At 43.6% G+C, this 15,000-nt stretch overlaps 1 protein-coding gene across 1 annotated transcript in view; it reads right to left on the reverse strand.

Annotated features, from left to right (window-relative positions):
- Nucleotides 1–15,000, reverse strand: part of LOC105904889 (transmembrane protein 132D) — a 66,537-nt gene that overhangs the window by 16,558 nt on the left and 34,979 nt on the right. The window contains exons 3-4 of the mRNA XM_031570821.2: nt 8,679–8,816; nt 553–745 (exon numbers count right to left, since the gene is read on the reverse strand). Coding sequence (XP_031426681.1) covers nt 553–745; nt 8,679–8,816 — 331 coding nt within the window. The remainder of the gene's footprint in view (nt 1–552; nt 746–8,678; nt 8,817–15,000) is intronic.

Below are 15,000 nucleotides of genomic sequence, written 5' to 3' on the forward strand. Positions count from 1 at the left end.
GTGTGTGTGTGTGTGTGTGTGTGTATGTGTGTGTGTTACTGGCAACCTTCACTTGTAACTCACAAAGTCAGTGTAATTAACTATTTACAGAATGCTAATGAAGACAGTGAAAGTAAAGTTACGATGAACAGGTCTGTGAAAAATCATTTTAATGGCAGGTAAAAATTGAATGCCCTTCCGGAGAGCTGTAGTGATTCATCAAAGTTAAGAGATGCATTCATCAGGATGTGGTGTTCACCTTGTCTCCCCCTTCCACACTATTCTTTTGCTGTCTGTCTAGGTTACAACTACACAGTCACTGTATTGGGCAATGGACCCTTGTGTGAAGCGCATGTGACTAGTCTACAAAGCTCAGTAACATTCTTGAGATGCCAGCCCTTGATCTATCTCTCGGCACTTGTCAAGCTGCTACTTTGGTGGCGCATCCTGTCATCGGATCTCCTACCTTGCTGTACCTCTACTGTTGTTTATTATCTCACTGGTAGGTCTCTTTGCAGAAGAAACACCTGTGCATGTAGGTGAGCATGTAATGTAAAGAGTAGATGTCCTCACCTGGACGAGTGGGGCCAGGCCAATGAAGTCCCTCTGGGTGGTGTAGATCCTCATGGTCCCCTCCATCTGCCCCGCGGCCCGCAGGTCCGCCGGCAACACCAGCTGCCAGGCGATCACCTGGCTCTCCGCCTGGGTGCTGAGCTCCTCCACCTCGAAGTCCATCTGAAGGATCTCCAGCAGTTTGCTGCTAGGCCTGAGGACCACAATTACATTCAGGCATTCAGCAAGACGCTTTGATCCAAAGTGGCCTGTACTGTTGTACAGATAGACATAGTTTGTAATGACCAGAGTAGCTATTGGCACAGAGATCAGGGAGTGGAATGTGATTAGCTGGTGGTGTGCAGTGTATCATGAGTGCAGATCATTTTCCATTGTCTTTTATTCAACATTGCAATACATGCAAGAAATGCCAGAATGTCTATCAGTATGGGTGACCCCTGGGTCCCAAACCCATGACCCTGGGTGTCCCAGTCCCTTTACCAGTTGAGATACAGGAACAATGGAGCGACACAAAAACACACACCACACACTAAGCAGCTCTTTCTTTTGGTCCTTTATCTATTCATCCATTTATCTATTCATCCGTTCTAACTACATCACATTTATGCCATGGTGCCCTGTCTGATTTGTCAGTATGTGAGGGTGTGCTTGTCTGTGTGTGTGCGTGTCTGTGTCTGTGTGTGTGTGTGTGTGTGTGTGTGTGTGTGTGTGTGTGTGTGTGTGTGTGTGTGTGTGTGTGTGTGTGTGTGTGTGTGTGTGTGTGTGTGTGTGTGTGTGTGTGTGTGTGTTTGGTGGGACAGAGAGACTTTCACGTGATTCATCTGTGCATAGCCCAATGAGTTTCATGTGAGTATATGACCCCCACGCCCCTCAGAGTGTCTAAGGGCAGGTCACTGCATCAGAAATGGTAATACAAGTGTGCATTGACATGCAATATTCTCTCAGCTATGTAATACCTTTACAGAGACTTAAGAACCCTAATCTTTTTAAGATCCCTAATCTGCTCAATCTGTCTGAATGCACTGAACACACACAGGCATACGCACATGGACATAAACACACATGCATACAGAAACAAACAGGCATACACACACACACACACAGGCAAACACACATGGACATACACACACACAGGCATACACACACAGGCATTTGCACACACACAGTCTTACGCACATGGACATACACACACAGGCATACACACGCAGGCATACACACACACACAGGCATACCCACGCAGGCATACACACACAGGCATACACACGCAGGCATACACACACACACAGGCATACACACATCACTAAGTGGTTTTGTCATCTCATGTCTTTGAGGACACCTTTGTCATTGAGGACACTTGACACACTCATCTAAGCAAGTCTCTGTCAACTTTCTGTTTTTTTCACTCTCTTCTTCTTCTCCTCGCTTTCACTCTTACTCTCTCACACACTCTATGCTCTGTGTGCTATGGTATGTTCTCTCTCACACACTCTATGCTCTGTATGCTATGGTATGTTCTCTTTGTTCATTTTTAACATGGGATGGCCCAATGGGAGCACCCCCCTGCCCCTGCCCCCTTAACCATAGGTCTTAACCATAACTATGACTACCATTTTATCCTTAGTTTATTCAGGCAGGGTTTTCTCATGTTTCTTACAACACACTTACAAGCCAGGGCCCTTTCAACTTAAATAATCCCTTGGAATGTTTTGCCATATACATTCTGAACAAAGGACAAACAATGAACATGTGCAATGTGCAAAATCGAAAAGAGAACATTATAGCCCAATACAGCCAGTTAAAGTTAAAAAACAAAGTTTGTTTTGGAGTGGAATCTATGTGTTAACAACCGGTTTGTGTTCTCTGTGAAAAGCATTATATGAGCAGTGTACAAGACTCCATTCACTATCATTACTATCATTTAGATAGTAACAGACTCCATATTGTATCCTAGCTCACTGTTTGTTTTCACACGCTCTTGCCCGGAGCTTGCGAGCCAAGACGTGATTTTGTCTGAAGCCAAGAGTGTCTTGGGGAAAAATGTCTCAGAGGAGAACCAACACATTTTATGAAAATCAAAGCTGATAAACTTTTGAGTTCCAGAGTGGCTCTCATTCCACTTACAATATTTATTTGGCAGAAGCCACGTTTGCATTCTGCGGTGGAGACGACAAGTGTGTTGACAGCTGGTAGCAGACGCTTGAGCTCCTCTGGATGTCTTGGCTGTCTTCATGTATCCCATCATGCACCTCTGTGCCTGAAGGAAGTGCAGCGTTCCAGCACTTCTGCTTCAGCATATCTCATACCACACTTCTATGGTCAACTGGAAAGCTGCAGGGTTTTGTCATTGGCGAGGAACTGCTGATATTTGTCTCTGTCGTGCAGCTTGCCAGGTAGACACCAGTGTCTGTCAACATGCTGACTTGCAACATGCTGACAACTCTCTTCGTGTTTAGCAGAAGCATGATGGAAGCTGCGCAATTTACCAAAGAAAGAACCGAAATTGACTGAGATCCGCCGCCTCCCCAACAGCATCTCCTACGCCCAACTCCAAGCGGTGGGTCATAGTGTGCCAGATGAAAATAGCCGGGAAACTGGTTGACCACTCTGGTCGCAACACCTGCCTCTCTTCCAAGGCACCTTCACATGCATAACAAACACGCCGCTCCATTAAAATGTCTTCTGTGAAGCCATGGTGAGAAAGATTCAATGCTGTGTGAATGACCTATGTGTTAATTACCTAGAAATCCATTGTGGTGAGAGAGGTTACTGAGCTACGGAGTATGAACTACCTCTGCAGTGGTGGCAGGGGCTCTACAATATCCAACAAGAATGTCCGTGGCTCTCCGCCTACACATGCTCTGACATAGATCATTAGATTGTTTTTACTGATGGTGGTTGGCTCGTCAGCCAGAGAAGAAATCTTTCTAGAACACTTGCAATTGCTTGCTTTCTTATTTCTGTTGCTATGTGCTGGCTCATATTTGCACAGGTTTTTTCTGAATGTTAAGTCCTTCACATGTTCAATCTATTCAGGACTTCAGAATGTCTATTTCTGTTTCTTGGTCTGTATTTTCTGCTGTGAACTTGTTATTGTCCCTGATGCGACCTGTGCTGGCTAATATTTTTTTCTGAATGTTAAGTCCTTCCCATGTTCAATCCATTCAGGACTTCAGGATGTCTATTTCTGTTTCTAGGTCTGTATTTTCTTACAGAGAGACCAGTGCTGTGCACTTGTTATTGTCCCTGATACGACCACCTTTACTCAAGAGCTCTGATCCGACAGCATTCACCGACACCCACTTGCTGTCGGCGTTACCTTGATAGTCAAAAGCCATGGATGTAACCCCTTCTTCTCCTTTGCTTGCTTTTCTGTCATCATTTATCGACATAATTTGTTCTTTCTTCCAGATCATTTTCAGAATCCGAACTGCCTGAACTTCCTGATTCATCATCTCTTTGTGGCCATGCTGCTGTTGAGCTGCCTGCTTCCTGTCCTCCATCTTGTTTCCCTCCTGCTGCTGCTATCTGACTCGCGAAAGTAATGACATGAGCTTCAATGAAATACTTAGTTAGTTAGCTAGCTAATTTTATTTTTGATGTGTAACTTATTAAACTAGTCAAAGCCCAACATGCCAATCCAAAGAAAAACAGACTGGAGCTAGAGAGTTCTCTGACTTTTTCATCATTTATTTTAAGTAGCATTAGGCACTATTAACGAAATACCTAATCACCCACGAAATATAGTCTGTCAATACTAATTTAAGTGAAGAAGAACTTGGGTTCTTGAAAGACAAGGGTAAGGCTTTTTTCGCTGTTATCCAATTTTTGTACGTATACAAAAATGCATACAACATTTTTGGCTACAATATTGAAAGGAAGATATGTAACCTACATTAACCAACCAATATTACTTAGAGGGCATTAATTAACAATCAACAAACCATGTATAGGCCATCTGTTGAAACTAGTGTAGCTCTAATACCTTAGTCTTCGTAGCGCTTAGTGACAAATATGTTCAAACTTTGTTGCTTCTTAAACAGCCACTGTTTATTTGTTAATGTCACTTAATGAACCTTTAAAAAAAACGCATTGCCACAACCTTTAAGAATACGCCTCATTTGATGCCTAAGTGAAGTGACTTTCACAGCTGTTTTGCGCTGCCAATGCCGCGATTAGCGGTGGGCTTTTCCTGTTCAAAGTGAGGTGTAAACACAAGCCAGATGTGAGCACAAACAGGCCGTCCATATGCTGAGGAATTAATCAATGCAAATGTTGTTTTTGTGTTTTGCCCTAGTCCAAATATTTGTATCTTTGTATCTCATTTTTGGGGGGGGGGGGGGTGTAGGCATGTGTTTACAATGACAATCAGTGAGAAAACAGATTAGTCTTACTGTACACAATGTCAATTAAAAAAAAAGCCGCTTTAAAAATGAGAGGAGATCATATTAGTGACTCTGGTGTACAACATGGGAGATCATTTCACAAACACGGGAGATCATGTTGTGTCAATATTATGAAGAAATAATTTCACCTCAGAGGAGACGAGTCTTATCTGCTTGAGTTGATCCTGATCAAAACCTTGATCCAGCTATACAGGCACCCAAAACAAACTCTAGACAACTCTCACCCCAATACAAAATAAAACTCTCTCACACAATGTGAAAGAGCAAACATGTATGTGTGCATTAAGCCAGATGTCCTCTCCCCTCTTCTCCTGTCGAGTTGGAAACCTTTCATACGAAACCTTTCATACAGATGTGTGTGTGTGTGTGTGTGTGTGTGTGTGTGTGTGTGTGTGTGTGTGTGTGTGTGTGCGTACTGGTGAAATTAAATCAATGCCTTATACTTCAACAAGAGGGAATAGGAATTAGGGAGATTAGACCAGAAAGGGTTTCAAACTTTAACTTTATCTCTTTCAACTATCTTGCTCTCAAGGTGAACGCTAACACTAACAGTCTTCATCTCTCTCTCTCTTCCCCCCCCCCCTCTCTCTCCCTCTCTCTTCCTTTCTCCCTCTACCCACCATGCATGTCAGATCTCTCCAACTGATGAATCAGAACAGGGTTCAGTGAGTGTGTGTGTGTGTGTGTGTGTGTGTGTGCGTACTGGTGAAAGTTGTTTTTGGCTGAAATCTGACATCTCTGTGTGTTTAGGGCATTATTCAATACCATATGTCCCTTCTTAGTCGACTGGACTTTAAGTCTGCTGTGTCTACGCCTAGTCTAAAAGATCATCCAAAACTGAGTAGCTTCCATGTGATTGAATTAATGTGATACACTAACTGTGATCCCATGTCCCCCTTATCCTTATCTTGTATAAAGAAGAAATCCCACAACAAAAGCTTCAAAAGATTTAACAAACAAGATCTTCCCCTGCTTTTTTAAGTTGCCATTAAACTGGATTAAGAGCCACTTTAATCCAGCATTACGCCCATAAAGGAGGTAGTGGAGTTGGGCTAGGGTAGAGTGGAGTAGGGAGGGGTGAGAGGGGGTTTTTGTTGTGGTATCCAGTTTCAATGTCGGATGGTATTTCAGTGAGTAAAGCCCCTACTACCCCCTATCCTTACCTCAACCCCCCAAAATTCCCAGAGTTTACAGTCACACATCAACGCGTCATCCATGACCTTACAGGGCGTGATGAGCGAAGGACAGTCATGTTTCCCTTCTCTTTCTTTCCTCTCTCCCTCTCTTTCTCTCCTCTCCTTTCTCCCTCTCTTATCTCTCCTCTCTCCCTCTCCTCTCTCCCTCTCTTTCTCTCCTCTCTCCCTCTCCTTCTCTCCATTAAACACTCTCACTGCTTAGCTGGGGTTTGGTGGCAAAATCTCCCGAATCCCCCCAAAGTGCAGCTGCAGGAGGTTCCTCTCCACGGGGGGGGTGTGGTAAGTTATAGGGGCGCTTCAGACGCCCGGATTAGCCATCTAGCGTAGACGCCTGCAAATATGCTTTCTAAAACTATTTAGATAAACAAGCGGCTAATCCGCGCCACCGAACAAGAGGAAATGAGGTCAGAACTGTGACTTAGTGTTTTCGGAGCAGCATGACGAGGGGGGGGGGGGGGGGGGGGGTAGGCTTTCAGTGTAGAGGCCTGAAAGTTTGTGACACTACAATGGATCACTGTCAAGGACTGCTGTGAACTAAATGTGCTTTACAGCGTGGCTACTGTGAGCACCATATGCTGCTGTCCTATGTGATTTCAATCATCACCACTCAGGACGACTACTTATAAAGAATACTGATACTCTACAATTGTATGCAAACATGTTTTCGAATATGTGAAGGTTTCGCCATGTTAAGTAAACACTCTCACTGCTACCACCTCTACTGTGTCAGCATTGCCAATGCAGCAAAACACTGTGGTCACTATCTATTTCCCCAACACAATATATGGTATAACAGCTACATACATACATACAGTACATACATACATACAATATACTGTATGTCACTGCCTCTGTTAGTACACCACATGTTTTGTTATGCTAGAAATGGTTTCCAGGTTTCAGATGTTGTTTATGTGGGACTGTTCATGGTCATGGCAGTGTGGTTGGGGGATACGTTTGCAAGAGTGCTTCACACACACACACACACACACACACACACACACACACACACACACACACACACTGTTCCACCTGTGGAGTGTATTTGTGCACTCTGTATTCTGCAGCTATGACTGTGATAAACACCGGGGCAAGAAAAAGCAATTTCCGAAAACCCTTGCCGCTAAATGGGGGAGACACGCTGTTCTTTCACTGTCATACACTGTCATGATTACTGCTGTAATCATGTCATTTTCCTGCACTGCACAATAATTAAGGTAAAGCTGGATGACATGCTTACAAAAAGTCAAAGACAGAGAAAGACTAACAGGGATGCTAAGTGAACTTAGAAATCTTTTTACATAAATCTTCTACAATCTATTTACACTGCTTTTCTTCTCCAGTGCAGTTTAATGTTATGCAATTTTTATGGTAGTCTAATCAATCAAATGATCAGTGCTTGAACAAACAGGAACCCCCTCCTGACTGAAAAATACCATACAGGCTGGCTTAGCACACAATGGTCGAAAAATAAATGAATGAAACATTTGTCCCTGATTTACTGAAAACAATACACAGGAATACAGGCAGGCTTTAGTGCTTTTTAACAGGATTTCCCGGATATATGGCGTGTCAGAATCTAAAAGCCATCTCCAAAAGCCAAAAGTGGAATGAACTCGGTGAACTTCCAGCCAGGCCCACAGCCACTGCCGTATCTTGATTGAGTTGTTAAAGTGTGTGTGATCCCGCCCTGAGACAGTGTGTGTGATCCCGCCCTGAGACAGTGTGTGTGATCCTGCCCTGGGACAGTGTGTGTTTCCACAAAGACCTGAGAGAGCTCATCAAAAAACAGAAGCTACAGCACTAATGCCATGTTCTGTCTGATCCGTCTTTAAAAGGTAAACAAGGGGATAACAAGGTTTCACAACACAAACATACACATACAGACACATGCCACAGAGGTATTCCCGCTTTGCCTCGGTTGCTGATTTTGTGTGTGTGTGTGTGTGTGTGTGTGTGTGTGTGTGTGTGTGTGTGTGTGTGTGTGCGCGCGTTTGTTTCACTTCTCACTTTGTTTTCTCTCCAGCTCAATCGCTTTACTCATTACCATAAATGACCACAGGCAGCTTAAAGCGGACACATCAACCCTCAAAATAATTCAGAGGATGAGCTTATGTTGAGAGAATCAACAAAGGTATTATCGTATATGTAAAAACATCCTTTCACACGCGCACACACGCTCAAACACACACACACTGGGTGAGTTACTTCTCTGCATTTTTTGTTCTAGAGAACATGATCACATTCAGCACAGCACTGAAGAATGAATTGATTTAACTTCCATTGGCTTTTCTAACAAACTCACAACAACAACAACAACAACAACAACAATGTGTTAGTGTATGCCACTGCTTTGTCAATCTGACACAGGCCAGTATTTTCCCATCTTAATCATAGATGGCTATCATCTGGGCCCCGTTCGTCGTAGGGTTGAAGCTAAGTTAATCAATTTATCTTTTAGCCCGTTAACATTAGCGAGCTGATTGAGAACAGCAAATATCGGTTCGTTAACGGCTGATCCTCTTACCTTTTCCCTGCTGGACTGGATCTCTGTTGACAAATGACTGCGATGGTACCGTCTGCATTTGAATCCATTGTGGTGTCCCATAGCAATGTGTTGCTAGGTGTGGCAGTTCGAAAAGACACACCTTTCTTTAGAGTGGCTCTGTGGAAGAAATAATAGAGGGTTGTGAATACTTTCTTCCCACATACACACACACACACACACACAAACACACACACACACACACACATCACCCAAAGCTGTCTACCCTAACCACAATATTAAAAATGCTTACTCTGCTGTCAGTTCTCGCTGGAGAAAAAAATCAATGATGGGGGTGTCCTTAAGGAGTTCCAGCTCAGTGGCGATTCTCTTCCAATCCCCTCGTGCCAACCTGTATTGACGTGTGCCACTCTCCCAGACTGACCGCACAGCCAGAAACCTCTATATTGTTTGTTTTAAAAGGTCACTTTGGACAATGATTTGTTTTCTAAGTACAAACTCACCCCCTGCTACATGAACTTAGATTTTGGGGAGTGAAGCGAAAGAGCACTGACAAAAAAAGACTAAGTCAACAGTGTGTGTGTGTGTGTGTGTGTGTGTGTGGGTGTGTGTGTGTGTGTGTGCCCACTGTTGTGTGTGTGTGTGTGTGTGTGTGTATGTGTGCTTGTGTTTGTATGTGTGTGTCTGTTTTAAGTGTATGGGTGTTATGTGTACGTGGGTTTGTGTATGCCTGTGTGTGTGTGGGTTTGTGTATGCCTGTGTGTGTGTGTGTATGCCTGTATGTGTGTGTGTGTGTGTGGGTGTGGGTTTTTGTATGCCTGTAGGGGTAAGTGTTTATGTGTGTGTGGGGGGGGGGGGTTGTGTATGCCTGTATGTGTGTGTGTGGGTGTGTCTCCCCACTTACATGCACACAGTCTAAATCTCTGAGTGTGAGTTTTGAGAACTCCATCCTGCTGCTGCGAGGAGGCTTCCACTCACGAGTCAACAGCCACAGATGGGCCGGGGCCTGCCAGCGCCCTCCCCACACACACACACACACACACACACACACACACACACACACACACACACCACTGCCTCTCAGCTCTCAGTGCTGGATTACAGTTGGACTCGGGACCAGAGGGGCATGACGGGGAGAGAGGGGTAGGGAGGGGTAAGGGAGGGGGGTAGGGAGGGTGTGGGGATGTGTAAGGCCCCTGGGTCACTGCTAACCCTGATTTAAGAGGATCTACCAGTCCCCCCTGCTTAGAGAATCAGTGAAAGGGAAATTATTTTGGGGGGGAAAAGAGAGGAGGAGGCAGTGTGTGTGTGTGTGTGTGTGTGTGTGTGTGTGTGTGTGTGTGTGTGCGTGTGTGCGTGTGTTTGTGTGTGTGTGTGTGTTTGGTGGAGGGGTGGGGTGGGGTGGTATGTTAATGTGCGTGTCTGTGTGTTTTTTCAATATTTTTTTTCTTCACGTTGTATTATTTGGTCAGAAGGATTGGAACATCTCTTCTGCAGCTCATCTGGAATTGGTCCAATTTCAGCACCATCAGCTCAGCCTGAGTTAAACAGACTTCAGTGCCATGGACCGTTCATCCCAGCACAGAGAAGGCAGAAGCCCTGTTTCAGCACCATGGAGAGCTCCTGTCCATTCAGCTTATTGACTTTCCAGGCTCCACTTAACTGCACTCATATCCTTAAGCAGCACAACAGTACATTAATTAAGCCTTTCCGGTGTAGTCTATTGACATTTCTGCTACTCTTATTTTTACCCATGATTTTATTTCACGAATTAGCTTTAGCTAGACAATCATTGAAATATGTAGCATTACCTTTTCTCTGTCTCTTTCTAAAACTCCACACACACGTGCACACCAATGCATAGACACACACGCACACACACACAGTTCCACACACACTAATTTACTCTAATAGCTGTTTCTGACCTCCTGGACTCTGATGTGTGAAGGATAATCATTATCTAATGAGAACACACGGGGACACACACATACTCATGCACATACACAGGCACACACTGAAACATGGTCACACACTTAAACACACACACACACACACACACTTTGAATTCTTTACTTGAATCTAACAATCACATCAACAAATGGGATAGAAAATGTTTCCAGAGATGAAATATAATCTTTGACACTCATGGGTACAGAAAACACACACACACACACACACACACAGCAAGGCTGCCTATTACACCTGAAATGGAGCAGAATTCTGCCAGCTGCCTAGAGTTTTTCTTAGGTAAGCCTGCCAATCATAACCCACTAATTGTTAGCCTGTGAACATGCCCGAGGCTGCCAAATATCACCAACTTACATATATAACCGAGCTCACTGATATTTGCAAGTATGAGCTGATATTTGATCAGTTTATCAAACAAGACTATGTCCATATATTGGTCAAGGACACAACCTCTAATCTCTAAGATTACAACTTCTTTTTGACCTTTGTTTAAGGACATAACATCAGGGGTGTTTGGGATGTTCCAAAGTACATCATCAGAGCTATTAAATCAATCTGGCAATATGCATGAATGTTTGTACATAGTCACATATTTTGATAGCACCTCTCTCACGGCAATGGAAAATAAATCAACAATACGGTTATGGGTCCTTTGTATATTTCAGCAGTTTCCAATATGGGCAACTGATTCTGGGTGTTGGTCAGGGCCAGAATGTATTATGCAGTGTGGTTTGGGATTTGCAGGGTACCATAACACAAGGTTATATTGAATTGGTAGCACTTGTAGTCTGACCTTAACCGTTAAGAAGAGAATGTCCTCCCCTCTAACAACAGTTCTATACACAGAATGCGACACAGAATGGTCAGCAAAGTCTGCTTACTTAGTCCAGCCCAGTGTTGCTTTGTCTCCATCTGATTAAAATTGAGGAGAATTGCCCTTGCTGTTGCATTGTGTTGTAATCCATTAAGGCAGATAGTAGCTTCCACAGTGACAGATGGGTCTGTGATCACTGCATCGTATACCTTTTTTTTTTTTGTCCATTTAAACTAAATTGGAGTTCTGTTACACCAGTTGTTTAGATCTGGCCAATCTGGACTCCAATGCAAACCTGCAGCTTGTGTGTCTAGCTTCCCATTGCTTTTCCTCCTAAAGCCCAAGAACCTGTCTTGGTCGTCTGTCTCCAGTAGGCGTTTCTCCTCCTAAGGTCCACACACACACACACACACACACACACACACACACACACACACACACACACACACACACAAACACACACACACACACACAAACACACACACACAAACACACACACACACACACACACACACACAGACACACACATTAACACACACATTTGGCTAACCCAAATGACCGTATCACTAACCCCAGCAGATTGATAGGCACTCCTGAGCTCCTGATTATTCATTTCACTCTCAGGTTCAGCTGTTCTCTGGGAGTCAACTTCATGACCTATTTCATAAATACTGGACCCTAGTTGAGGCAGCAGTGTGTAAGCAGTAGTCAAAACAAAGTTGTTTCGCTAGCAATCGATTCAAGCTTAACACAGACCTTCCTTAATGATAGCAATACCCAGGTAAAATGAAACAGGCTCTCTTCCATGTTATCACTGTTCTATGCCGACTCAGATGGACAAATTGATCATCAAATGAGAACAATGGATCAACTAACAAGCAATGGGAGCATATTTGCTCTACTGTGAGACGAATAGCATTTGATTCCATATGGCATGGAAGCTTATCTCACAAAGTGCTAAAATATAGTTGTAGTAAATCAGTATGTTCAAGTATTTAAAGCAGTTAATGAAAAGGTAAAATCAAAGAAAAAAATACTCTCAAAAACTAACAACCTAGATTGTTCACACAAAGAAATCACAAACACTGAGGCCAAATTTCCACTTCGTTCTTTTCATCTGAAGTTTCAGGTCACCTCAGTTCATCTCCTCTCACCTGCTGACAGGAGTCATAACAGCCTCTGAACCTGCTGCAGCAGGAACGCAAGACTTGAGTCAGGGCAGTCAATCTGACAAATCTGTTCAACAAACATTGAACAGACCTTAGTCAACTCAGTAGCGGTTTGAAGGGCTACTGACAGACTGTTGTCTGGGAAATATGAATACAGATGAGAATATAGATTGGAGGGTTAGGGTTAGGATCAATTTGACAGGGAGTTGAGAGTTGACACACACACACACAAACACCCGCACACACACACATACTAAGGTCTGTTCAACTCTCAACTACCTGTCAAATTGACAGGTTTTCAGCAGCCTTAGACAAAGCTCTTTTAAAGCTCTTTTAAAGCTCTCTTTTAAAGCTGTGGTTGATTTAGCTACAAAGCCTCTAACACCTATCGCCACTGGTCTTATGTGTGCTTGCCAACTTCGTTCCCTTGCTTCTGCTACCAGCTCTGCATTCTTTAGCTTCTTCTTTTCAAAGACTTTGTCAATCACATCTTCTAAGGGAAATCGTTAACTTAATAAAGTAAACAATGCCCGCACACTCAGAATACAACAGCATGGGGGTAGCTGTGGCGCAAGCGGCAGCATCCTTGAACCATGAATGGGTCGGAATGCCCATGAGGACCCGGGTTCGAGTCCAGCTTGCGGTCATTTCCCAATACCTCTCCAGCTCGCTTCCTGTCTCTCTCTACTGTCCTATCTGATTAAAAGCCCAAAAGTAAATCTTTAAGAAGAATACAACACCATGCCTGGTCTAATAGCAGTCACAACAATACACTGTGGAACTTGACGTTGTTTTCTGACGTCAGCCAGCAATCTCCAGTCCTGGGCTTAACCCCATTTTCCAGTACTGTTTGTACGTGTCTAGTGTTCACTTTTCTGCCCCTCTTGCACAAAGACATTCTACTGTCCCTGTCATGAACTGGCAAAGAGTTAACCTCAACTGGCATATCATTTTAAAACCTGATCATGTCTTCACATGTAGCAAGCCCGAGCCAGGCTAGTTTCTAGTTAGGCTCTCTTACTCTCTCCCTCCCTGTTTTTAATAAAGGTTTTTAAAAGTCTCTATTTCTCTCTTTCTCTGCCCCTCTCTTTCCATCTGTGAGATAAGCAGATGAAGATGCCGGTATATAAAGCAGAGGCGGCTGCTATCACTGTGAACACAGCCTGGGTGAAGAAACATGTAGGCACAGAAAAACCTGTCTGCCAGGAGGGAGGTGGGAGACAGAGGACGAGGAAGTGAACGACGTGAAAAATAGATATTTCGCCAGCTTTTATGAATGATTACAAAGTTTGTGACTGTACAAAAAAGAGAACTGTCTGTTCTTCCTGTAGGGCGATACATCTAACAGAGTTCAGGAACTCAGTAAAACATATTACTGGTCACATTAAAGTGTTCTGTTGGTTGTTGTGTGTGGTGGATTGTGTCTGTTTGTTTTATTTTCCACATATACAGTGCTACACTGGTTCGGCAACCTTCATAAAATTGTAGGTCATATCATAAATAATTTACAGTTTGGGGAAAAAACACTGAAAACTGGAAAACATTCATGTTGGAGAAAGCTGAGAGAGGGAGAAGAGAGAAGTGAATGGTAGAAGAGATAGACACACACGTACACACACACACACACACACACACTCACCCCTATCTCACAGTGCCTCAGACAACCACTGAATGACAGGAAATTCGGCTTCAAACTGCCGCTTGCCCTTGGTACAGTTGTTAGAGTACTGAGAGGCAGTGGATTTCAAAAACAAGAGAATGATGGTGGGATATACAGAGAAAGAGGGAGATAACTAAAAAGAGAGAGAGAGTGGGAGGGAGGGAGAGAGAGAGAAAGATAGGGATGAAGATCTTAGAAGCGTCTGAGGGAGAGTGTATAACATAGATCACATCTAGGCATGCAAGTGTTCTGACACTGTAGTCATGGCTCTGATGTTTCACTGTAGTCATAGCTACAGATAAACAGAATGCTGCACTATGAAGACCTGAAGAGTTTGAGCAATAAAACATTAAGATACGAGAGCCTAAAGGTATTATTCAGACATCTTCTTTAGTCTATTGTATTGTTCTCATGCACCACCAAACACACTGATCGCACTGCTTTTTGCTGGACTCATTAGTGTGTGTTTACCAGAGAAGAGGAACCGCGTAAACAAAGACATACCAGGACACTGAGTCTATAGATCCATCCCATGCAAAACAACAGTGAGGCATTAAAGATGAAAGTACCAGCAGTGGATATCAGGGGGGGGGGGGGGGCATAGCAAGTTAATTGAAAAAGCACAGTTTACATAACATAATACACACTCACACACACACACACACACACACACACACACACGGCAGTTAACATTCCAAGAAACCCAATGGGAAATACACAGTCAGATGAAGT

The sequence above is a fragment of the Clupea harengus genome, chromosome 7, assembly GCF_900700415.2.
Source record: "Clupea harengus chromosome 7, Ch_v2.0.2, whole genome shotgun sequence".
NCBI lineage: Eukaryota > Metazoa > Chordata > Actinopteri > Clupeiformes > Clupeidae > Clupea > Clupea harengus.